We start from the raw sequence: 27,391 nt of genomic DNA on the forward strand, positions 1-27,391 counted from the left end.
CTGCACCACGTACTCTCCCTACTGGTGTCCCCCAGGGCTCGGTTCTAGGCCTTTTACTCTCCTTGCTATACACCAAGTCACTCGGACCCGTCATATCCTCACAAGGTCTCTCCTATCATTGCAATGCGGATGACACTCAACTACTTTTCTCCTTCCCCCCTTCTGACACCCAGGTGGCAACGTGCCTGGCAGATATCTCAGCTTGGATGTCAGCCCACCACCTCAAGCTCAACCTCGACAAGACGGAACTGCTCTTCCTCCAGGGGAAGGCCTGCCCACTCAAAAACCTCTCCATTATGGTTGACAACTCCAGTGTCGCCCTCCCAGACTGCAAAGAATCTTGGTGTGACCCTGGACAACACCCTGTCGTTCTCTGAAAACATCAAAGCAGTGACCCGCTCCTGCAGGTTCATGCTCTACAACATCCATAGAGTACGATCCTATCTCACACAGGAAGCGGTGCAGGTCTTAATCCAGGCACTTGTTCTCCCATCTGTACTACTGCAACTCGCTGTTGGCTGGGCTACCCGCTTGTGCCATCAAACCGCTGCAACTTATCCAGAACACAGCAGCCCGCCTGGTTTTCAACCTTCCCAAGTTCTCTCATGTCACCCCACTCCTCCGCACACTCCACTAGCTTCCAGTTGAAGCTTGCATCCACTACAAGACCATGGTGCTTACCTACGGAATAGCAAGAGGAACTGCCCCTCCCTACCTTCAAGCTATGCTCAAACCCTACACCCCAACCCGAGGACTCCGTTCTGCCTCCTCAGGTCTCTTGGTCCTCTCACCCCTACGGGAGGGCAGCTCCCGCTCAGCCCAGTCCAAGCTCTTCTCTGTCCTAGCAACCCAATGGTGGAACCAGCTTCCCCCTTAAGCTAGGACAGCAGTCCCTGCCCATCTTCTGAAAACATCTGAAACCCTACCTATTCAAAGAGTATCTTAAGTAATCCTCCTCCTCACCTCGAACCCCCACCAAAAAAATAAATAATAAATAATAATAATTAATAAGCAGCACTTGCACTTGACCCCCAACCCCCTTTCTAGCTCTGATTCTGCTGATAGCTACATTACTGAGGTAAATGCACGTTCTATGCCTGTGCTATGTGGTTGTCCCACCTAGCTATCTAAAGATTAATGCACTAACTTGAAGTCGCTCTGGATAAGAGCGTCTGCTATATGACTAAAATGTAAATGTAAAGATAAAATCGCCTGCTAAGTGGTATAACTATTATATTTACGTTTAGCTGGTAATGCTACCTAAGCTCCACTAGAGGGAGTGCGTCCTCTGCCAATGCCTACATAGAAAATATTTGGAGCTGGCTTGATGTTCGCTCATTAGAGAGGTACTCTTAAGACTGATGCGAGACGAGACTGACGCGTGGAGAACGGACACCAAATTAGAACGGAGGAATTTTGGTCCGTGCTCGTGTGGAGTGTGAGACATAAAATGGCCTCTTTTCTAATTGGCTAAACAGATCAAATCACATTTTATTCGTCACATGTTTTGTAAACAACAGGTGTACATTAACAGTGAAACGCTTTCGGACCCTTCCCAACGATACAGATTTTTTTGTTGAAATAATAGGAAAGTAATAACACGGAATAATAAATACACAATGAGTAACGATTATATATATACACGGGGTAGCCTATCAGTGCGGAGTCGATGTTGGTTCCAGCCTTTGTGCATCGGTACCGCTTGCCGTGCGGTAGCAGAGCAAACGGTCTAGGATTTCTTAAATGTTTTTATTTCACCTTTATTTAACCAGGTAGGCCAGTTGAGAACAAGTTCTTATTTACAACTGCGACCTGGCCAAGATAAAGCAAAGCAGTGCAACACAAACAACAACACAGAGTTACACATGGAATAAACAAACGTACAGTCAATAACACAATAGAAAAAATCTATATACAGTGTGTGCAAATGAAGTAAGATTAGGGAGGTAAGGCAATAAATAGGCCGTAGTGGCGAAGTAATTACAATTTAGCATTAACACTGGAATGGTAGATGTGCAGAAGATGAATGTGCAAGTAGAGATACTGGTGTGCAAAGGAGAAGAAAAAAAATTACAATATGGGAATGAGGTAGTTGGATGGGCTATTTACAGATGGGCTATGTACACGTGCAAGATCTGTGAGCTGCTCTGACAGCTGATGTTTAAAGTTAGTGAGGGAGATATGACTCTCCAGCTTCAGTGATTTTTGCAATTCGTTCCAGTCATTGGCAGCAGAGAACTGGAAGGAAAGGCAGCCAAAGGAGGAATAGGCTTTGGGTTACATATCCGTCCCATATCCGGATGGTTACATATCCGTTGTATACCAGTCTGGCCTCGCCCTAATCCAGTCATTTCATGTCTGTCTGTGCATGTTGAAGGAACTATGGGAAGGGAAAGGGTCAAGGAACAGAAATTTAACTGGGTCCAAGAGTTTTGGGGAATGGGTTTAGCAACAGAAATGGAACTGGGACCAATAGTTTTGGGGAACACACACATGCTCAATAGTGTATTTCTTCTGATTATGTCTGTCCAATATGACATTTCCTCAATTATGTCTGTGTAAAGAATATCTCTTTCTGATGCATGTCTGTTCTACATAATGCATTTCTATCAGTGTATATCCTATCATGAGTTCAGACAACAATCCCATAATCATGCCCTAACCCTGTCCTGCCCTCTCTTGTTTTTGACTGTGCATATGACTGTTTCTCCTCGTCTTTAATTCTTTCCCCCCATTTTCCTCATTGAAGGCTCAATTCCATATTCAGCCCTATTCCATAGATATGTGTATCTGAACAGAGCTCATTGGAATAGGCTACTACTACAGCCAATGCTACGAGATCCAGACTTTTATGACACAGGTGGTAGTGTACTTGCCCCATGAACAGTGTTGCTGGTTCAAACCTTGCTTCATCTTTTCCCCTTCAATCGCTAGAAATATGTACCTAATACATGTTCTAAGCATGTATGGGAGAGTGAATTACCTAATTAAGCAATAAGGCACGAGGGGGTGTGGTACATTGGCCAATATACCATGGCTAAGGGCTGTTCTTATGCACGACGCATCGCAGAGTGCCTATTGGCCATATACCACAAATCCCAGAGATGCCTTATTGCTGTTATAAACTGGTTACCAACATAATGAGAACAGTAAAAATAAATGTTCTGTCATACCCGTGGTATACGGTCTGAAATACCACAGCTGTCAGCCAATCAGCGTTCAAGGCTTGAACCACCTAGTTTATAATACTGTATTTACTGCACCTACACACAGTATATTATCTTCTTAAACAAGGCATGTCAGACATGGGGGTTTTCTGGAACACATCACTGTTGCATACATGCCGATCATATACTGTACATGTCATACATTTAGTTAGTGTGTTGTTTCCAACTGTGACAAAGCCTCCTGTTGGTTATTTTAGTCAAGGCTACTTTCTAGGATGTCATTGGTGCTGGCATTTTTATCATGACAGCCCATTTATCGAGACCCCCACACCGAACAGTTGTTTTTCCTTGAAGCCCCCATTTTTAGCCAAATAGTGTTAATTTTGCGGAAAATGTAGACAGGCCCACTGGGCTGAGAATGGACCAGACCATCTGGCATTTGCCAAAATTGCCCTATGACCAGTTCGTCCCTGACACACACACATGCACACACAGAGATTTATGGAATATCAAATAAGTAAATCTACAGATAAGTAAATGTGTCCCCATGGAACCCATCGATCAGTGACTTTAGCATAAATGTTTACAAAAAGACAGGTGCTTCTAATGGAACAAAGATGCACTGTTATTTATGTAATTTAACTAAGCAAGTCTGTTAAGAACAAATTCTTATTTACAATGACAGCCTAGGAACAGTGACTGACTTGTTCAGGGGCAGAACGACATATTTTTACCTTGTCAGCTCGGGGACTCAATCTAGCTACCTTTCGGTTACTGGCCCAACCCTCTAACCACTAGGCTACCTGCCGCCCCAAGTTATTACAACAGGCTAGGCTACAACACATTCATTCATCTAAATTGTTTTACAAGAGGTCCTCCAAACTAGGAATCGGGGAATAAATACAATTCTAAATCACCTGTCTGGAAACGTTTATTTATTTTTTGAAAATGTAATTTGCCTGAGCCTATAGCACACGTCCATCACAAGGGCAAGAGTCTCCGGAGCCCCTCGCCCCCATTCGCAGCACAAGCAATAAGCCAAGCCCCTGCCCGTTTCTCTTCCACTCCCCTCCCCTCCTCCCAGCCAGGACGGAAGTGTGTGTCCATTCCTCCCAGTAGGATTAAAGCGGTTGGAGGATCAGTCAGCAACACGCGCCCATAAACAGGACGGGACGAGCGCGTGGGTAGCAATAGGAGCGCACCGTGTTGTGTCTGTGTTTGTATTTCAGAGCGCGTTTACCAGAACAGAAAATAGAACTACAGATAGACCAATTGGGACTACAGAATCGCTATAAAACGGCCTTTCAATTGCAACTTCGGAGTTCCTCCAGGCTTATGCGATTGGAGTGACTCGGAGGCTCGTGCCTTTCCCCCTTCCAAGGTTCCAGAGAGGCGCTTGGAAAAGCCCTGTGCATTCCTCCTCGCGAAGAGAGGGAGGGAGGGAGAGAGAAAGAAGGGGGATACGCACACGTAAATGCATACGTGCCTGGAGCTGGTTTCGACTGTGGGACTGTGCGTAAAGACGGGGGGGTTTAAAAACGGAGACGGTTGGGGTTGTTTTGTCGCCAAACGGACCTATAGAGCGGCAATGAGATCGAGTTGCTGTTGAGCCAATGCTTTGATGAATAATTTACGGTCTTGTTTTGGCGGAGAGAGAGCGAACCATAACCACCGTCTTCTGCAAGCCTCTGACGCCGTCGGAGAGGGCCCGGATGGTGGACTAGAGGGCCGACAACACTGACTCTGAAACGGGACGAAATATTTGCATTGAGTAGTGTGATGCTGTGTTGGTTGGGGAGGGAAAAGGAGCTGTGGGCACAAATCTGTTTTCGGACTATTCTATAAACCCGCCAGGCCGCGACATCTAAAACAAAAACAACAACAAACGAATGAATAAACAAAAACCAGTGAACTCTAAAGGTGGCTCTTTTGGATTTGGCCTCATGAAAATAGCCCATCCAAAAAAAAGACAGAATAGATTTAGGCCTATGTAAAGTTGGCCATAATTATAGGGAGTAGCCTAAAATAATTATTCTAAAGCCGTATCCAAGTGAAGATATTTAATCATTGTGAACTGAAATTAATGTTGCTAATTTGATTTGAAGAGAATCTTATAAAAGGGCGGCCTTTATTTGCGTATCTGGCGTCAGTTGAGAGTTATTGTTTGGAGATAACACCTATCCTATGTATGTGGAGCATTTTGACTGTAAAAAACGACCTACCTCAAGAACCTGTTTTCCACAGAAGAGAACACAAGGGGAGAAACTAACATACGTTTCCCAAATGAATGCCCCAGTAATACCCGAGTGGATGTTCTTATAAAGTGTAGCCTTGTTTAAAACCCCTCAGATGGCTTCCTTCTCAGACTCCGACCTGCAAACCTGTCCTCTCTGCAAGGAGCTCTGTGGCTCCTCCTCCACTCCTATTTCCTCCAACTCCTCCACCTCATCCTCCTCCTCTCATTCCTCCTCCTCGTCGTTCTCCTCCCGGCGCCTCCATGTCCTCCCCTGCCTCCACGCCTTCTGCAGGCAGTGCCTGGAGGGCCAGCGCAGCCCTGGGGACCCTCTCAAACTCAGCTGCCCCACCTGCAATCAGAAGGTCTCCATCTCCGAAGCCGGAATGGACTCCCTCCCTTCCTCCAACTTCCTCTTCAGTAACCTTCTGGATGTGGTGGTGAGCTCCGAGGAGCAGCTCCAACTTGGCCAGAATACCAACGGCCACCACCGGGGGGTCGGCGGGGGCTCCATACCTGGGTTCCACCACCCCCACGGCGGGCTCCTCCGCCCGCACCGCCTGGGAGAGCCTACGTGTAGCTCCTGTGACGAGGGGAACCTGGCCAGCTCCCACTGCCTGGACTGCCAGGAGTACCTGTGCGATAACTGCGTCCGTGCCCACCAGAGGGTCCGGCTGACCAAGGATCACTTCATTGAGAGGCTAGCTGAGAGCCTGCACCAGCACCAAGCGGGTCGAGGCAAGGTCATCCCCATCGGAGGAGGTGGAGAAGGGGGGGGAGGCGTGGGCGTCTCCCTGGCCCAGTCCTTTCACTACAACTTCTCCCTGCTACCTTTGTTCCAGGACAGGATGAGCTTTTGTCAGACCCACGACAACGAGGTAGGGACACACACACACACACACACACACATTCAAACGGAAATGAGGCCTGGGCCTACAGTGTATGGAACAGGAGGTAGTGCCTCCACTCTGGATCCACAGGGTTTCTGGTTCGAGCACCGCTTCACTACACTGTTTTCCCTAAATCACTACACTGTTCTCCCTAAATCACTACACTGTTCTCAATAAATCACTACACTGCAGCTATAGGTTTAGTCCTTACAGCTGGTCTTTATATGGCCATAGGTGTGGACTTTAGACCCTCTCACATTAGCGCTCACACACACACACAGCCATGTCAAAAACAAACACCAACATTAACTGTCTAAAGCCCAGCAGTTCTGTCTGTAATGCCAGCTAGTTGAGTGATACCAGGCAGCTTTACCCCTGACCCCCTGGTACCACAGTGTAATAGCATTATGTGTGTAGTAACCACACACACAGCTTCCTGGCCTGTAATAGCATTATGTGTAGTCACACACACACACAGTGTAATAGTATTAGAGTAAGTGTGCCGTAGCCTGGGCCTTACAGAGGGCCATATGGCCTGGAGTTCAAAGACGAGCTCAGTGGCTCTTCACCTACTTCCCTAGAGAGGCAGGCAGGCACGTGCACTGTACACACACTGATTACGCTGTACCACACCGGCCAGAGGGAGAGGCCCCTCACTCCAACACCACACATGTTTCGCTGACTGCAAAGAACCCATAGGCAGTGGGAAGAGAAGACTGTAGTGGCTCAGCGAGGGAGTAGAGAGGGCGACCAATAAAACATTAACAATGGAGCAAATGCAAACCATGCTGTTTTCACATGCAACTGGACCTTGGTTTCTGTGATATCTGTAGTGGTCAAGGAGAGACATGCCACAAGAGCAACATTACTTAAAAACAAGTCTTGGTTGTCCTCACTCGTTATTATAAGTCTTGTTTACCAGATGGCTTCTGTTGGAGGGAGTGACTCACACACATACATACATACATACATACATGTCACATTGCCAGTAAGAGTTAAAGTTTCCAGTAAGGGCTCTGCTTTCCAGTAATGTCTCACTCATGACTCACTCAATGGTGTGTTTGAACTGTGATGTGACTGCCTCTAGTCCTCCAGCTGATGATTAGTTCTAGTGGTTTTTGTTTATTTTAGATGTCGCTGCCTATCTCACCCCTCCTCTCACCCCTCCTCTCTCCCCTCACCCCTCCTCTCACCCCTCCCCTCACCCATCCTCTCACCCATTCTCTCACCCTATCTCACCCATCCTCTCACCACATCTCACCCTGCCTCACTCCTCCTCTCACCCTATCTCTCTCACCCTGCCTCACCCCTCCTCTCACCCTATCTTACCCCTCCTCTCATCCTGCCTCACCCCTCCTCTCACCCTATCTCACCCCTCCTCTCACCCTGCCTCACCCCTCCTCTCACCCGATCTCACCCTGCCTTATCCTAACTCACCTCCTCTCTCCCTGCCTCACCCCACCCCTCACCCTATCTCACCCCTCCTCTCACCCTGCCACACACCTCCTCTCACCCTGCCTCACCCCTCCTCTCACCCCTCCTCTCACCCTGCCACACCCCTCCTCTCACCCTGCCTCACCCCTCCTCTCACCTGATCTCACCCTGCCTTATCCTAACTCACCTCCTCTCTCCCTGCCTCACCCCTCCATCTCACCCCTCCTCTCACTCGATCTCACCCTGCCTTATCCTAACTCACCTCCTCTCTCCCTGCCTCACCCCTCCATCTCACCCCTCCTCTCACTCGATCTCACCCTGCCTTATCCTAACTCACCTCCTCTCTCCCTGCCTCACCCCTCCATCTCACCCCTCCCCTCACCCTATCTCACCCCTCCTCTCACCCTACCTCACCTCTCCTCTCACCCCTCATCTCACCCTGCCTTATCCTAACTCACCTCTCCTCTCACCCTGCCTAACCCCTCCTCTCACCCTGCCTCACTCTACCTCACCTCTCCTCTCACCCTGCCTCACCTCTCCTCTCACCCTATCTCAACCCTCCTCTCACCCTGCCTCACCCTACCTCTCCCTGAGGGCAGATACACACACAGTGACCCAGTTCTCCAACCTTTGCCCTACACACTGAGGTCTGTACGCAGATGAGGAAGATCAGTACAAAGAGGAAAAGTGACCCTTTGATCTGTAGAGACTCTGGACCACCATCAACCATACTGACCAGATGGCTGCACACAGCCCCCTCGCCAGGCACACTGCCCCCTCGCCAGCATACTGCCCCCTCGCCAGGCACACAGCCCCTCGCCAGGCACACTGCCCCCTCGCCAGCACACTGCCCCCTCGCCAGCATACTGCCCCCTCGCCAGGCACACAGCCCCTCGCCAGGCACACTGCCCCCTCGCCAGGCACACTGCCCCCTCGCCAGGCATACTGCCCCCTCGCCAGGCACACTGCCCCCTCGCCAACACACTGTCCCCTCGCCAGGCACACACATTCACAAACACTATATGCACACACATTAGACAGAGACAAACTAGACACACATTCACACACACACGACACACTGGAGTTGGAGGCAGGTGTTGGGGGTAGAGTTGAGTAGTGTAAAGGGTTGGTTGGCATTCAAGTGGGGGTGGTCTCTTTTATAGGCCAATGTGGAATGCGAGTTGTTTGGAAATGGACAGCTATGTGTCTAGTGTGTGTGTGTGAGCATGCACTCACACACCACACACGTGTAACCGACTCCCCTCTTAGAAGTCTTGGTTCAAATAGTGGAGAATGTTTGGGGGGTGGGGCAGAAAATATATTGTGGGGAATGCTGTGTGTCCGGAATTCACACACATACACACACCAGTACACAGTAAATGTATCTGAGTAAATGTTACTCAAATTGAATACAATTATACTCTACAAAAGATAACATTTGGTCCCAGTCTAAATAGAGTAAAAATTACTCTTGTTACAGAGTTCAATTTTCAGAGTTATTTCTACTCTATTCGGTGTTTATATTTAACTCTACTGTAATTTACTCTATTTAGCTTAACATGGAAACAACTCTACTGCCAATTCACTCAATATATAGAATTTTTCATTATCTGTGGAAAGTGAATAACGTTGAATAACCTGTGGTGTTCTGCGATTAAGTGTTTCAAAAAAATTGTAATACCCTTTGATATCATTGGAGAAAATACAATGTTTACTATCTGAAGCAACAGCAATAGTAAATACCAGTGTAGATCATTGGGACAAACTAAGTCTCCAAAGAGAAGTGCTAGATTGGGAAGTAAACACCAGGACTGGAGAGCATTTAACCCCAAGTCATTAGAGTCCTCTCCTAAATTCACTGCAGGAGGTGTGTTGTTTTGCTCCATGTAACCATAGTTACAGCTCTTTATTCTCCTGTCTATTTTATTTGATGTTGTGTACTTGTCTATCAAGTGCAGTATTAGCAGTTTCATTTCATATTGGGCCACTCCCTCCAAGATATCATGCATAATGTCGACAGAAGTTTTCAAATGAATTGAAGTACTGCAAGGAGTTTAGAATGCAAGAACGTTTAACACCCATCACAGAGGGAAGACTGGGATTTGGCTCCTTTTTTTGGCAGTGTTCTGCATGAAATGCTCGAGTTCGCATAACTATCTTGGGTGAATCGTCATCAAATTCAGTTTGAAAGTCCTCTTTCTCAGCAAGACAAAAGCAGCAAAAATATCAGAATGATTCAACAAAACCAAATAAACAGTGAAGACCAAGGTTGTCACCTGTAACTTGGACAATAGTTCCATACACTGGTTGATCATACAAGGGGACCATAATTCCACCCCTCTCAAGTACTTTAATATCCTGCACAACTGGATCAAGTATTTTAGAAAAGCCATATGTTTTAACATCTTGGGCATGAAATAAAGCAACCAAATGAATATTAGGCAGAAATGAGTTGAATTTTGGAGAAAAATTCCATAAATTGAAATAGATTGCTCCTAATGTATGTATTATGATCCAAGAGGGTTTGCAGTTTGAAAATCATCATAGAGAAGCTGTATCTGAATTGGTTCTGTTTAGAAAATAGAGCATGGCTCTGGAACAGATCTCCATCACATCAGTCATAAAGGTTTCTTGAACTGGAATCAGTCTGCATCATCTCCTTTATATCAGGGTGTTTGTAAATAAACTGTCATGTTTTCAAAATTAGGATGTAAACAAATTGATCAGTAACAGCAATTTCATCATAGCCTCCAGTAGTCCGATTGCGTTGTGTATCAAATCTTGTACCAAGAATGTATTCAACCCTTCCCCACTACCCTTCCCCACATTTCTGTAAAATACTGCCTTCTCTTACTTTCAGAATTTAATACACCAAAAGGATTTTACATTTTTTCAAAACACATCAATTTTACACTCAATGTCACTTTTAATAGGCTCCTGTATAGACAGACACTTCTTCACAGATTCTTTAGCTTGAATATGAATATCATCAACTATCTCTTCCATGGAAATGACCAAAGAGTTAATGGTTGTTTCACCTACACCTGCCACTTTAAGTTCAGCTATGGTTGCAGAGCAGCTGTCTCCAAGTCTCTTATTGACAAGGACTGAGTCAGAAGGGGAACTTGTTGATGGCAAGTCATCAAAATGACTTACTGCTACATATTCAGCTGTAGAGGGGCCTTCACCATGATCAGAACAAGGTTCATGTGCTTTATAAAGATGCTTTGTACGAGGTACCGAAGACAAAATGAGCTTCGAAAAGCTCATCAAAACAGGCAAGAGAGTCTGGTGACTTACACGGTATTACATGTTTGTCAATTACAATGAAGTACTTGTGAATCCCAGTCCTCTGGGTCCCCACAGCAAGCAGATAGGGTTGAAGGCTTTCCGTGACGCTCTCCAGATGCCCCTGGATGCTGGTCCCAGTCTGTGACACAAGAACCTCATTAGTGTGCTATTAAAATGAATCACGGTTCGCAAACAGTTTGTGAAAATGTAAATTACAGCTACACATGATCTTACCATGATTTGTCCATAATCTTAAAAGTAGTTATTAGGATTAGGAATGGGGACAGAACAGTCAACTGTAACCTCACCTTGATAAACTTCACAATGTGGTAACTGGTGTGTCTGGCTGAGATTTTTCCTGGTCTCTTGCGGCCATGAGGTGATGGTGGCAGAAGGTGGACAAGGACCAAAATGGATGACATGTCACTGTCCCATCCTGAAAGTACACATTTTCACTGAAAGTTACATCACTCCATTTTGCTTTCAAAAACAATGCTCCCTTCCATTAGTATAATAATTTTATTCCAGCATACCATTTTCCACTTCTGTTGTGGATCCAGCATTTTGAACCAGGTCTTGCAGGTCGCCTGTCTGTGTGAGGCCACGGCTTTGGTCAATGACTTCCTGCTTGTAGAGAGTAAACCACTTCTCCAGGAACTTTACAGAGGTTGCATCACCAAAGAACAGACTAACATCTTGCTCAATCTGCAGACAAGATGGAATAAGTCAAGACAGAACAGTAAACATTGTGGTGTGGCACTATCGTCATGTACTATATCACAGTCCTAATCAGACTGTTGTAGAACGGAAAACAATTGTCCTGACAGTTTCAAGGCAAGGCAGTCGAAGATCCACATACCATTCCTGCTATGTCTTGGAATCTTGGAAACGCTGTGAATATTTCAGAGGACTTCACTGGGTCATGAACATCTTTTGGTGACAGGCGAAGGTCTGCTTCATCTTCTCCTTTACAATTGCTTCATCAGCTGTATGCTTCATCAGTGCAATGGCGTCACAACACAGGCTTTCTGTTGTTGGACAGGTTTCCTCTCTGAAGGGGTCTATCAGCTGTATGCTTCATCAGCTGTATGCTTCATCAGTGCAATGGCGTCACAACCCAGGCTGTCTGTTGTTGGACAGGTTTCCTCTCTGAAGGGGTTTATCAGCTGTATGCTTCATCAGTGCAACGGCGTCACAACACAGGCTGTCTGTTGTTGGACAGGTTTCCTCTCTGAAGGGGTCTATCAGCTGTTGGACCACCTGTAACATGGTGAAACATTACAGATTACTGGGTTTGTCTGCTCTATACAAGTATACAATATTGTGTCATAAGAGATAAAAAACAAGGCTCAGAAACTCTGCAAGGATGGCCATGCATGCAGTTATGTCACCAGATGAAAAGTAGATTTTTTTTGACTCAGAAACAGAATTAATACTAAGTATCTTACTCTTTCAGTATTTCTAAGAAACACTTGCTTATACAGATGTTTACATACAATTATTTTCTGGTCATGAGACTAACGACACGTCAGTGACTGATGCATGGTCTTCTGTCGTCCCTCTGATGCTTCCCTTTGAACAAATGTCAGTCTCCATGCTAGATATCCACTCCCATCTTCTGCATTGTAATACTGCTCCTAAAGTAAAGTAGAATTCAGTTTGAGTGAGCAGGTTAAAATATCTTCATATTCATTTTTATCCTTAAAACTACATATACGTTCATAGATGAAGAATTGCTCATTCAACAGGTCTGACTCTCGCAGTGCAGAAGTTAACTGGGCTTTTATACCACCAGAGTTGAGCTTAGGAGAGACGGCAGAGATGGTGGGCATACAGACATGTTAACAGATCTTTAGTTTAAATAAAAACATCACCCAATAGTAAAACAACAATTTAAATATTGACATTCTGAAAAGAATTTAAGGTGAAAGAGTCCCAGAGTGTTAAAAAGGTTAGACTTTGTTTTTAATTTACTTACATAACCTGCTCCTAGGATCGGCCAGGTATGGGAACAAAGCAATGATGCCCTTTGCGTAGTCATCTTTAACACGCCTTGAAGGACATGTCCTAGACACACACACTTTACTGTTTGAGATCTAAACAAAAATATTGATGTGTAAATCACAACTTCTGCTTAAATAAAAACATCACCCAACAGTAAAACAACAATTTAAATATTGACATTCTGAAAAGAATTTAAGGTGAAAGAGTCCCAGAGTGTTAAAAAGGTTATACTTTGTTTTTAATTTACTTACATAACCTGCTCCTAGGATCGGCCAGGTATGGGAACAAAGCAATGATGCCCTTTGCGTAGTCCTCTTTAACACGCCTTGAAGGACATGTCCTAGACACACACACTTTACTGTTTGAGATCTAAACAAAAATATTGATGTGTAAATCACAACTTCTGCTAAAAACTGTGTTAGGTGGTAAGGTATGTAATGAGTATATGACATATACCCATGTTCACTTGTCATTTGTGCAACTAATATCTTGACCATATCGCGTCTTCTGCTATCTGTTAGGCTTTTTGTCCGAGCATACTCATTCACGATCCTCTCTCCTCCAGGTTTGTTCTTCAGAATGTCTTCAATCGTCTAAGTTGGGGGTCATTTAAAAAAGGATCACACTAACACTTTTAAAACAGCAATGAAATAGCAAGTATAATAAAACACACCATGATCATCCTCTCACAACTTTCATTGATGTCCTTTATCACTCAATCTTCAAGTTTGGCATTTGTTTAAACTGGAAATGTGCAGTACTTACATGAGATAGACAATTATCCTCAGCTGTCTTTCTTGTAGCAGGACTCCGCTGCAATATAATGGTGTCATCGGAGTCCCCCTCATTGTCTCCACTGTATTTTGATAAGGAGCTGCTTGCAGAGGAGCTCAACAAATCTAGCAATCATTTTAACATTTAACTGGTGTGATTAACACTGTAATTATAACACATTTAGGTGGAAACATCCATTATTATGATTAGAGGACTTTTGTTAACGACAAGCGGAATGCAAAAATGTAACATTTTAAATTGATTAGGCCCACTGCTTTTCTAAAAGGGGTGGGAGAGGTGAGCACAGAAACAAACAAAAAAACATTTTAAAATATCAAAATGAGAAAAGAAATCAGCAGATATATCTGCTTGTCGTACATATTCAGAACATGTGTTAGGCTAGCCAGGACTGTGTGGATGAATGTGAAGCTCTAAGCTAATAAGCAACTCACCATCAGGATTTGGGTCTTGGGGTAAACAAATCTCCAGCACACCAAGGTCTTGTTTCTTTAGAAGAAACTCAAACTCCTCATCAACTTCAGTCTTCGATTCATCATAGACTTTTAAGTCCAAGGTTGGAATGTCAAATTTATTGGCAACTGTGAAGACAAAATTAGGTTGCACAACCTTATTGATTAAATATGTTGTGTATTTTTTGAGAAAAACCAGAACAGAAGACAGAAATCAAGAGGTCACCTTACGTGAACATCGTAACCCGAAAACTGACTTAGTGCTCCTTTCCTTGCCAATTCCAATTATATACAGTCACAGGCTGTAGACTGTCACAGGCTGTAGACTGCATATAATTGGAATTGACAAGGAAAGGAGTTTTCGGGTTATGACGTTCACGTACTGAATTATTATAACAGCAGTCTGAGTATTATAGCAATACACCACAGATAGCTATCAATACTGAGATTGTAGCGGCATACAAATGTTAGTATCACTTATTCTTTAAAACCATTAATGACCGGCAAAGACAATAAACCATAAACCAATCATTGACTGATCTGTGATTTGGGGAGGCGCAAGATTGCTTTGTACTCATTATCAGCAAGGAAATCAGCAATCAATTTGACAGTAAATATAAAGTAAATATATTTAAAGTGTTTCAGTATAAGTCTGTTGTTCCATAGGATATTGTGTGAAATTTTAAACTTTTCACTAACCACAATCGAAAAAGGATTTGAAAGTCAGTTGCCCCTCATAACAAATGTACTTCTGACAATCCCTGTACTTCACGCGTACACCCTGCATCCTTGATGACAAGAAAAAAAAAGTTTATTTAAATTGCATTAACACAAATATGCACAAATTACAAGAGAGCAGTGCTCTGTTTAGAGTAAAACACACGTGTTGCATGGACCTGCCTGCCGCTAAATACTGTCTACTAACAGCTCTCTTTTCAGAGTAAAACTCAGGTGTCTTACCGACCAAACAGCAGCTAAAACCGTCAACCGGTAACAGCTCTAAAGTTCAGAGTAAAACGCACCTGTCGCACGAACCAAACTGCTCTAAAACCGTCCATCAGCTCTATTCAGAGTAAAACGCACCTGTCGCACCAACCAAACTGCTCTAAAACCGTCCATCAGCTCTATTCAGAGTAAAACGCACCTGTCGCACCGACCAAACTGCTCTAAAACCGTCCATCAGCTCTATTCAGAGTAAAATGCACCTGTCGCACCGACCAAACTGCTCTAAAACCGTCCATCAGCTCTATTCAGAGTAAAACGCACCTGTCGCACCAACCAAACTGCTCTAAAACCGTCCATCAGCTCTATTCAGAGTAAAATGCACCTGTCGCACCGACCAAACTGCAGCTAAAAACTGTCTAATAGCTCTAAACTTGAGTGAAACACACATGTAGCACAGACCAACTGCCGCTAACTGTCTGCTAACAGCTCGCTTTTCAGAGTAAAACACATGTTGCACTGACTAACTTGTCCGCTAGCTACTGATAATAGCTAATACAGCTCCGTTGAAAATGTAAAACAGGCGATGCACTGATCCACCGGGTGTGCATACTGTCCATAAACCACTAAAGGTGGTATAACTTAATGTTACTGTAGCTAGCTAGCTAATTAGCTCTAGCTAGATGTTCACATTAGCATCTGACTATTCAAATTGTGCAATAACAGTAAGCCTACACTACAATGCTAACTAGCTGTAATGTTGCTTAACAGTTTTCATTTGCACACAAAGTTAACCAATAACAGTGAACTTGCCTGGAATTCTAATTAAGTTTAGAAATGAAGAAATTCTGTGGTTCTGTGAATGACTTCTGATGTTCGGCGGATCCTCGCTCTCGCTCTGTCCACTCTTTCCATTCGCGAGACACTTGCAAATGGGCAATGGCGGCAAAATCTAAATTTAACCAACATTAGTGGGTGTAGTCATGCTGTTTTACTCCAATATAATTTATTCTGTATTTTTGCTCCCATTCTATCGGCCGCTGGTAATAATTACACTCTAAAATGATTTAATTTGACTACTTGATGGGAAAATATTTGTAACTCCGGAAAAAATACTCTCCAGTTTTTACTGTGTATGCATGAGAGTCAAGCCACCTACTCAATCAAGTAAAAAAAAAAAAATGTATATAGCCCTTCGTACATCAGCTAATATCTCAAAGTGCTGTACAGAAACCCAGCCTAAAACCCCAAACAGCAAGCAATGCAGGTGTAGAAGCACGGTGGCTAGGAAAACTCCCTAGAAAGGCCAAAACCTAGGAAGAAACCTAGAGAGGAACCAGGCTATGAGGGGTGGCCAGTCCTCTTCTGGCTGTGCCGGGTGGAGATTATAACAGAACATGGCCAAGATGTTCAAAATGTTCATAAATGACAAGCATGGTCAAACAATAATCAGGAATAAATGTCAGTTGGCTTTTCATAGCCGATCATTAAGAGTTGAAAACAGCAGGTCTGGGACAGGTAGGGGTTCCATAACCGCAGGCAAAACAGTTGAAACTGGAACAGCAGCAAGGCCAGGTGGGCTGGGGACAGCAAGGAGTCATCATGCCCGGTAGTCCTGACGTATGGTCCTAGGGCTCAGGTCCTCCGAGAGAGAGAAAGAAAGACAGAAGGAGAGAATTAGAGAGAGCATACTTAAATTCACACAGGACACTGGATAAGACAGGAGAAGTACTCCAGATATAACCAACTGACCATAGCCCCCCGACACAAACTACTGCAGCATAAATACTGGAGGCTGAGACAGGAGGGGTCAGGAGACACTGTGGCCCCATCCGATGATACCTCCGGACAGGGCCAAACAGGAAGGATATAACCCCACCCACTTTGCCAAAGCACAGCCCCCGCACCACTAGAGGGATATCTTCAACCACCAACTTACAATCCTGAGACAAGGCCGAGTATAGCCCACAAAGATCACCACCACCTACTGCTCATCCTGTAAGTTGCTCTGGATAAGAGTGTCTGCTAAATTACTTATACTGAACAAAAATATAAACCCAACATGCAACAATTTCAACACATTCAGTCAATTGAAATGGAGAGAAATCAGTCAATTGAAATAAATTAATTAGGCCCTAATCTATGGATTTCACATGACTGGGCAGGGGCACAGCCATGGGTGGGCCTGGGAGGGCATAGGCCCAGCCACTGGGGAGCCAGTCCCAGCCAATGAGTTTTCCCCGTCAAAAGGGCTTTATTACAGACAGAAATACTCCTCAGTTTCATCAGTTGTCCGGGTGGCTGGTTTGAGACGATCCCGCAGGTGTAGAAGCCAGATGTGAATGTCCTTGGCTGGGGTGGTTACACACTGTCTGTGGTTGTGAGGCCAGTTGGAGGTACTGCCAAATTCTCTAAAACGACAGTGGAGGCAGTTTATGGTAGAGACTTTCCTGCAGTCAGCACGCCAATTGCACGCTCCCTCAACTTGAGACGTCTGTGGAATTGTGTTGTTTGACCAAACTGCACATTTTAGAGTGGCCTTTTATTGTCCCCAGCTCAAGGTGTGCCTGTGTAATGATCATGCTGTTTAGTCAGCTTCTTAAAATGCCACACCTGTCAGGTGGATGGATTATCTTGGCAAAGGAGAAATGCTCACTAACAGGGATGTAAACATATTTGTTCACAGACTTTGAGAGAAATACGATTTTTGTGCGTCTGGAAAGTTTCGGGGATCTTTTATTTCAGCTCATAAAACATGGCACCAACACTTTGCGTTTTATATTTTTGTTCAGTGTAAACATAAACGTAAAATGTAACATCTCGCAAGAGAAATGGAGAGTTTGAATTCCACACACTGGGTTTCACTTACTCTACCTGTTTGAAAACTTAGCCAAAATGTTAGTGAACAAATATGGCATACGAATGATTTTAATCCCAAAATCATATTCCTCACAATTGATCAATTAGTCCATACTCTATAGTCCTCAAACTCAACTCTGCACCTCAAAGCCAGTTCCACTGAGTTTTCTCATTGTTGACCTCTAACCACTAAGACACACATTTCAATAAAGATTAAACTTCTGCAGCTTGGGGAATGCGTAATATTTGTGTTTAAAAAATAGGGCTCACTACAAGTCCAAATAACCATTTCAGTTGGTCAGATTGATTAATTGATTAATTGCAGGATAAAGGGTTTGCCATGAGAATGTTGTTGTGCTTTATAGTTAGTCGTCATGGTGGTGAGCTTCTCTGTAGTCAACATCTTTTCCGTTATATGATAACTACTTGGTTGTGTAAGATGGAGTAGCCCACACACTGAGGGGATTAGATTAATGCCTTGGGCCTGCCTCGCATGAACCGGGTTAGCTTTGATTGTGGAATTCCGGCCTTGAGCCAGGTGACCCGTTTTGGCTGACAAAGCAAAAGTGACATACAATGGGTTAAGCGCGTGGAGTAATGAGTAGGATTCTGGGTTTTCACATCCAAACTTGAAACGTTTTATCTGCCTTCCCAATAAAAAGTAGTTTGAAAATTCAAACATATGCTTTATATATAAAACGCTTTTGCCCATTCACTTCACCAGCCATAGTCCGGTGCACCGCGGTTCAGCTTTATCAAACTCCCTCACTGATGAGCGTGCGTGTGACAGATCCCTGTCATCCCTTCTTCTTCTCATGGGCTCTGTCATGCAAGCAATGGTGATCGAAAATTGGACGTGCACACACACACACACACACACACACACACACACACACACACACACACACACACACACACACACACACACACACACAGCTCTGTCCAAAGGAGGAGCTATGCTATTGAAAGGTTGTCATTATTTTCGCCCCCAACACACACACTTCCCATCTCTGGGTCTTTTTTTAGCTAGGGGGTCAGAGGTGAGGGGTGAAGTGTCACTGGGTTAGGCTGGGGGATGGACAGATGCGCGCGCGCACACACACACACAAAATATGCACTGTACGGGTAAGGCAAAAGGTTTTAACTAATCGGTTTCATGCTCCCCCCCTGTCCCATGGGAGGTAGGTTTTACTCATGGGCCTATTGTTTTAATGAAGAGGGGTGTCCTTGCATTGTAGCTCAGTGTAACATTCATTTCCACATCAACACACAAGTCACTCTCATTGTTAGTCTTTCTTCACACACCTCCCCCAACCTCTCTCCATTTCCTTGTCTACTGGTTGATCAGTATGTTCAGCTACTACTACTACTGGTTGTGAGGCTAAAACCAGTTCTAGAGATGAGAAAAAACACTTGCACACATTTCGCATAACACAAGCATTTCGCTGCACCCACTATAAAATCTCCTAAACTGTGTATGCAACAAATAAAATGTGATTTGATACACACCCACACCATTGTGTTGTTAGTGCCCAGAAGGATTGGATTGCAGCTATCGGGCCTCCCACAGAGTCTATTTCTTTGTCGTGCTGAAATGATTCCCCAAGCGAACGACTGGCTTTAGGTTCCTACTGCCAGAACACGATCAGAGAGAACACATCAGAAAGGAGAGCTTTATCTGACACACACACACACACACACACACACACACACACACACACACACACACACACACACACACACACACACACACACACACACACACACACACACACACACACACACACACACACACACACACACACAGAGTCAGTTTGTGAGGCCTTAGGAGGAAACTCGACCCAGAGCTGAGACCGATACAAGAGCAAAGGAATTCCCGTAACTGAATTTGGGCCTCCTCAAGTTCTCTCTCCCTTTTATACACACACACACACAAACACACATATATATATATATATAGTGTGTGTGTGTGTTTGTGTGAGTTTATATATAAAAACACACAAAAACACATCTTGGATTTCCCTAGCTCTCTGCAGGTCTGTGTTTCTCATCAGCAGTTTGTTGAAGACAATTGTGATTATTCCTTGGAGGGGCTGTTGACTGTCAATACACCTCATGGAAATGTCTTTCTGTCTGGCCTGGGTGTGTTTGTGGAGGGCAGGCATTGAAGTTTCTCCTTCGTGTATCTTCCATCTGTGGGCATTTATCCTCTGAAGAGTGTGTGTGTGTGTGTGTGTGTGTGTGTGTGTGTGTGTGTGTGTGTGTGTGTGTGTGTGTGTGTGTGTGTGTGTGTGTGTGTGTGTGTGTGTGTGTGTGTGTGTGTGTGTGTGTGTTTCTGAGCGGCCAGCAGAGTTAGATTATCTGGAGTCGGAATTCCAGGGCCTTAATTCACAACATGTGCCTCACAATTAGAGAACTGCCCCAATGTGTGCGTGAGCGTGTCTGTGTGTGTCCCTTTGTTGCGTTCCCCTCTGACAACACACCTTCTCTGTCTTAGAGAGATTATTTTTCTTAGTCTACTCTCTTCTTCTTTTGTCATAATTTCTTTAACCTGGTGATCTCATTGGGAATTTAAAAAAATCAGTAGTTGTTTTGTTTGTGTCGTTGGTGTGTACACACACACACTGTCATTAAATGAAGCTTATTTATATCGACTGCTAATTTTTCTGTCTGCATCTCTTCCGTGCATGTGTGTGTACTATGATACTCTTTGCACACCGAGGCATGCACTCATGTGGAAGTGTCAGCTTTCTTGTGTAAGCAGGACACTTCCATGTACGGATCACTCTCTTTAGGCTGACACGCTGGTGTGTGTGTGTGTGTGTGTGTGTGTGTGTGTGTGTGTGTGTGTGTGTGTGTGTGTGTGTGTGTGTGTGTGTGTGTGTGTGTGTGTGTGTGTGTGTGTGTCAGGTCTCATGGTGTCACTGTGATGGAGGATATCTGCCTGACCCTTGACCTCACAGACCCAGCTCCTACACACACACTCAGTGTGCATGTCAGACAAGCAAAACAAAATACCTACCAGCTGCTTCAGTTCTGTTTCACACACCCAGCTTTGCTCTGTTAGAATGGTGTGTGTGTGCATGCGTGCCTCTGCCCCACCACACCAGGAGCAGGTACAGTGCATTCGGAAAGTATTCAGACCCCTACAATTTTTCTAAAATTGATTATTCTAAAATTGATTAAAACATTTTTTCCCCACATCAATCTACACACAATACCCCATAATGACAAAGCAAAAACAGTGTTTTAGAAAAAACAGCAATATAACATTTACATAAGTAATCAGACACTTTACTCAGTACTTTGTTGTAGCACCTTTGGCCGCAAGTACAGCCTCGAGTCTTCTTGGGTATGACGCTACAAGCTTGGCACACCTGCATTTGGGGAGTTTCTCCCATTCTTCTCTGCAGATCCTCTCAAGCTCTGTCACGTTGGATGGGAAGCGTCGCTGCACAGCTATTTTCAGGTCTCTCCAGAGATGTTTGATCGGGTTCAAGTCCGGGTTCTAGCTGGGCCACTCATGGACATTCAGAGACTTGTCACGAAGCCACTCCTCTGTTGTCTTGGCTGTGTGCTTATGGTCGTTGTCCTGTTGGAATGTGAACCTTCGCCCCAGTCTGAGGTCCTGAGCGCTCTGGAGCAGGTTTTCATCAAGGATCTCTCTGTACTTTGCTCCGTTCATCATTCCCTCGATCCTGACTAGTCTCCCAGTCCCTGCCTCTGAAATACATTCTCACAGCATGATGTTGCCACCACCATGCTTCACCGTAGGGATGGTGCTAGGTTTCCTCCAGACGTGACGCTTGGCATTCAGGTCAAATAATTCAATCTTGGTTTGATCAGACCAGAGAATCTTGTTTATCATGGTCTGAGAGTCTTTAGGTGCCTTTTGGTCAAACTCCGAGCGGGCTGTCATGTTTTAAATTTTTTTTTTTAATTTAACCTTTATTTAACCAGGTAGGCCAGTTGAGAACAAGTTCTCATTTACAACTGCGACCTGGCCAAGATAAAGCAAAGCAAAGCAGTGCAACAAAAACAACAACACAGAGTTACACATGGGATAAACAAACGTACAGTCAATAACACGATAGGAAATCTGTATACAGTGTGTGCAAATGAAGTAAGGAGGTAAGGCAATAAATGGGCCATAGTGGCGAGGTAATTACAATTCAGCAATTAACACTGGAGTGAAAGATGTGCAGATGAGGATGTGCCAGTATAAATACTGGTGTGCAAAAGAGCAGAAAAACAAAAACAAATATGGGGATGAGGTAGGTAGTTGGTTGGATGGGCTATTTACAGATGGGCTGTGTACAGCTGCCGTAATCGGTCAGCTGCTCTGACAGCCGATGCTTGAAGTTAGTGAGCCTTCTACTGAGGAGTGGCTTCCATCTGGTCACTTTACCATAAAGGCCTGATTGGTGGAGTGCTGCAGAGATGATTGTACTTCGGGAAGGTTTTCCCATCTCCACAGAGGAACTCGGGAGTTCTGTCAGAGCCTTCTCCACCGATTGCTCAGTATGGCCGGGCGGCCAACTCTAAGAAGAGTCTTGGTGGTTCCCGACCTTCTTCCATTTAAGAATGATGGAGGCCACTGTGTTCTTGGGGACATTCAATGCTGCAGCAATTTTTTCATCCCTTCCCCAGATCTGTGCTCTACGTGCAATTCCTTCGACCTCATGGCTTGGTTTTTGCTCTGACATGCACTGTCAACTGTGGGACCTTAGATAGACAGGTGTGTGACTTTCAATAACATGTCCAATCAATTTAATTTACCACAGGCAGACTCCAATCAAGTTGTAGAGACATCTCAAGGATGATCAATGGAAAAAGGATGCACCTTTTCTCAATTTCGAGTCTCATAGCAAAGGGTCTGAACACTTTTTTATTTTAATAAATTTGCAAACATTTCTCAAAAACTTTTTTTGCTTTTTCATTATGGGGTGTTGTGTGTAGATTGAGGATTTGTATTGATTTAATCCATTTTAAAATAAGGCTGTAGCGTAACAAAATGTGGAAAAAGTCAAAGGGTCTGAATACTTTCAGAATGCACTGTAGTTTGTCAGGCTCCCTCTCTCTATACCCTCATTCTTTCCTCACTCTTCCCCCTCTTCCTCACTCTCCTATTCCATCCGTTCCTCCTACAATCCATATCTGGTGGCATATGAGGAACTGTACCTGTAACTAATGTCAGATCTGTCCAGTCCTGTATAGTTATCATCATACCTTTCTGTCCATCTTTGTTATTGTTGACCCTGCTGGGATGAGGCATGTAAACAAAGAGACATCCTTACAGCTTGTGGCAGAGTACATGTTTGCGTTGGAGTGTGCGTGCATGTCTGTGTAGGTGACAGAGACAGAGAGGGAGGGAGGGATAGAAAGAAACTATGCAAATCCACATTTGTAAACTCTCAGAGAAATACTCTATATAAAATATTATTAGTCCTTGGGGACGAATGGTAGTATTCAGAACTCGTCTTATACGATGTGTCCTCCCGTCAGTTAAAGTCACTTTTCCACTTGTTAGACAAGTTCTCTGTTGTCAATCAGGGTATAGATATAGCTGTGGTATCTGGGGCTGAGTCAGATCTGTTATTCAGAGAAAAGGACTCAACTACCCACCAAAAAGAGCTTCTGGATATCAGAACAGCGATTACTCACCTAAAAACTGGACAAAGATTTTTTCTTTAATGAGTCTGACACTGTAACGAATGATGGAAGGAGAGGACCAAGGTGCAGCGTGGTAAGTATTCATAATACTTTTAATAAATACGAACACTTGAACAAAACAACAAAACGACAAACAAACAGTCCTGCAAGGTGCAATACACAAAACAGAAATCAACTACCCACCAAGCACAGGTGGGAATGAGGCTACCTAAGTATGGTTCTCAATCAGAGACAACGATAGACAGCTGCCTCTGATTGAGAACTACACCAGGCCAAACACCTAGAAATACAAAACATAGAACAAAACATAGAATGCCCACCCCAACTCACGCCCTGACCAAACCAAAATAGAGACATAAACAAGGAACTAAGGTCAGGGCGTGACAGACACAAAGGCTGTAATATTGCTCCCGGACAATGCCCAAATCCCCGTCATTCGCATGAAGAAAAGAAGGAAATACACGGGTCGCAGATCAGGGTGCCTTGTGAGAATTCGCCGGCAAGTGGATAACCCGCCTCTACCATCAGTTCTATTGGTCAACGTGCAATCACTGGAGAATAAACTGGATGAGCTCCATTCGAGACTATCCTACCAACGGGACATTAAAAACGGTAATATCTTATGTTTCACAGAGTCGTGGCTGGTGCACGATGTCTAATATTAAGCTAGTTTCGAGGTATTGCTCGTTTGAGGTAGAGTATCTCATGATAAGCTGTAGACCACACTATCTACCAAGAGAGTTTTCATATATATTTTTCGCAGCCATCTATTTACCACCACAAACCGACGCTGGGACTAAGCAAACAAGAAAATGCTCATCCAGAAGCAGCGCTCTAATGCGCTCTAATGCAGGCAAACTTAAATCCATTATACCTAATTTCTACCAGCCAGGGGGAAAAAACTTGTGCAACCAGGGGGAAAAAAACTCTAGACCACCTTTACTCCACACACAGAGACATGTACAAAGCTCTCCCTCGCCCTCCTTTTGGCAAATCTGACCATAATTCTATCGTCCTGATTCCGGCTTACAAGCAAAAACTAAAGCAGGAAGTACCAGTGACTCGATCAATACGGGAGCAGTCAGATGATGCGGATGCTGCGCTACAGGACTGTTTTGCTAGCACAGACTGGAATATGTTCCAGGATTTATCCAATGGCATTGAGGAGTATACCACCTCAGTCACTGGCTTCATCAATAAGTGCATAGACGACATCATCCCAACAGTGACCGTACGTACATATCCCAACCAGAAGCCATGGATTACAGGCAAGGTCCACAACGAGCTAAAGGCTAGAGCTGCCGCTTTCAAGTAGTGGGACACTAATCCGGACTCTTATAAGAAATGCTTATTAGCAGACCCCCATAGTCCCAGTGGCCAAGAAAGCGAAGGTAACCTGTCTAAATGACTACTGCCCCGTAGCACTCACGTCGGTAGCCATGAAGTGCTTTGAAGCGCTGTTCATGGCTCACATCAACCCCATCATCCCAGAAACCCAAGACCCACTCCAACACACACACACACACACACACACACACACACACACACACACACACACAAAATTCGCCCCAACAGATCCTCAGATGACGCAATCTCAATCGCACTCCACACTGCCCTTTCCCACCTGGACAAAAGGAACACCTATGTGAGAATTCTCATTGACTACAGCTCAGCATTCAACACCATAGTGCCCTCAAAGCTCATCCCTAAGCTAAGGACCCTGGGACTAAACACCTCCCTCTGCAACTGGATCCTGGACTTCCTGATGGGCCAGCCCCAGGTGGTAAGGGTAGGTAACAACATATCTGCCACGCTGATCCTCAACACTGGGGCCCCTCAGGGGTGCGTGCTTAGTCCCCTCCTGTACTCCCTGTTCCCCCACAACTGTGTGGCCAAGCACGACTCCAACATCATCATTAAGTTTGTTGACGACCCAACGGTGGTAGGCCTGATCACCGACAACGATGAGACAGCCTATAGGGAGGAGGTCAGAGACCTGGCAGTGTGGTGCCAGCATAACAACCTCTCCCTCAATGTGGGCAAGACAAAGGAGATGATCGTGGACTACAAGAAAAAGCGGGCTGAACACGCCCCTATTCACATCAATGGGGCTGTAGTGTTGCGGGTCGAGAGTTTCAAGTTCTTTGGTGTCCACATCACCAACAAACTATCATGGTCCAAACACACCGAGAAAGTTGTGAAGAGGGCACGACAACGCCTTTCCCCCTCAGGAGACTGAAAAGATTTGGCATAGGTCCCAAGATCCTCAAAAAGTTCTACAGCTGCCTCACCGAGAGCATCCTGACCAGTTGCATCACCGCCTGGTATGGCAACTGCTCGGCATCCGACCGTAAGGCGTTACAGAGGGTAGTGCCCCAGTACGTCATTGGGGCCAAGCTTCCTGCCATCCAAGACCTATATACTGGGCAGTGTTAGAGGAAGGCCCAAAAAAGGCCCCCCCAAAACTTTACCCCTACCTACGTGTACAAATGACCTATTTAGTAAATATTTTCTTAACTCTATTTTCTTAACTACATTGTTGGTTAAGGGTATGTAAGGAACCATTTCACGGTAAGCATTACACCTGTTGTATTCGGCGCATGTGACAAATAACATTTGATTTTATATGACCCCCTTTCAGACCTCCACTCATTTACGCCCCTTTTATGGGGGGTGGGGGGGTGTTGTTATATCATGGGGTCTGTTTTGTATTTCAAATTAGGGAGGTGTTAAACACTAGAAGTATAAATTAATTTACCTGCTAAGAAGCAGAGAACCATTCACACATTTTCTGTGAAAATGCAGGAATCATGACTAGGTCTTTAGTGGGGTTTTAATTTACCCTGTTTTTGTTTTTTACCCCATTCCTCTTTGAGATATACAACAAAGCAGACATGGTAAATTTGTGGCATTTTGGTGTGTGTATGAAAGGGATAATGTGAAGCAGTAATGGTTGTTCTACAAAAATGTTATTTTTTTTTACAGTGTTTCTCCAAGGCAGGTTGAGCTTCTGACACCATGGTGTGATGTTACTGGCTATTCAACCCCCTCCCCCATATCCCTTTGGCTACAAGGAATGTGAATTCCAGTCCTAACTACCACTACAATGCTATTGCCAACGTTTTATATTTGTTTACCAGAGAGCTAGCCACCATGCTTGCTAACCTTTTAGTTTTATAAACCAGAGCGCTAATAGCCACCGTGCTGCTAACCCATTAGCTTTCTTTACCAGAGAGCTAGCAACCATGCTAACCTTGTAGCAAACCAGACAGCTAGCCACAATGGTAACATTTAGCTTTGTATACCAGAGATAGCCATTAGCCACCATGTAAATTGTTTAGCTTTATGTTACTGTTATTATTCTACTTTGAAAGAAGGAGGTTTATGTGTGTGTGTGTGTTGGGGGGGGGGGGGGGGGGGGGGCATTCTGTGCTTAGGGGGAGAGAGGGAGCAGTAATGTCCGGTGCACTAATGAAATACAATAACTCACTTCGCTGTAGCTCTGCTTCACTGAAAGGGTTTTTATGGGTGTGTGTGTGTGTGTGTGTGTGTGTATGAGCGAGTGTGTGTGACATCCTTCCCAGAAGGCCCCCAGGCTCCCCAGTCCACAACCCATTTCACACACCTTCCATGTTTTCCTTCCTCTGGTGTGTG

The 27,391-nt window shown here is 44.6% G+C and overlaps 1 protein-coding gene across 1 annotated transcript in view; it reads left to right on the top strand.

The window, feature by feature from the left end:
* The first annotated feature begins 4,253 nt into the window (after positions 1–4,253).
* Positions 4,254–27,391, top strand: part of LOC139554981 (E3 ubiquitin-protein ligase TRIM71-like) — a 49,357-nt gene continuing 26,219 nt past the window's right edge. The window contains exon 1 of the mRNA XM_071368320.1: positions 4,254–6,278. Coding sequence (XP_071224421.1) covers positions 5,517–6,278 — 762 coding nt within the window. The 5' untranslated portion in view covers positions 4,254–5,516. The remainder of the gene's footprint in view (positions 6,279–27,391) is intronic.

Source organism: Salvelinus alpinus, chromosome 26 (assembly GCF_045679555.1).
Source record: "Salvelinus alpinus chromosome 26, SLU_Salpinus.1, whole genome shotgun sequence".
In the NCBI taxonomy this organism is placed as follows: Eukaryota; Metazoa; Chordata; class Actinopteri; order Salmoniformes; family Salmonidae; genus Salvelinus; species Salvelinus alpinus.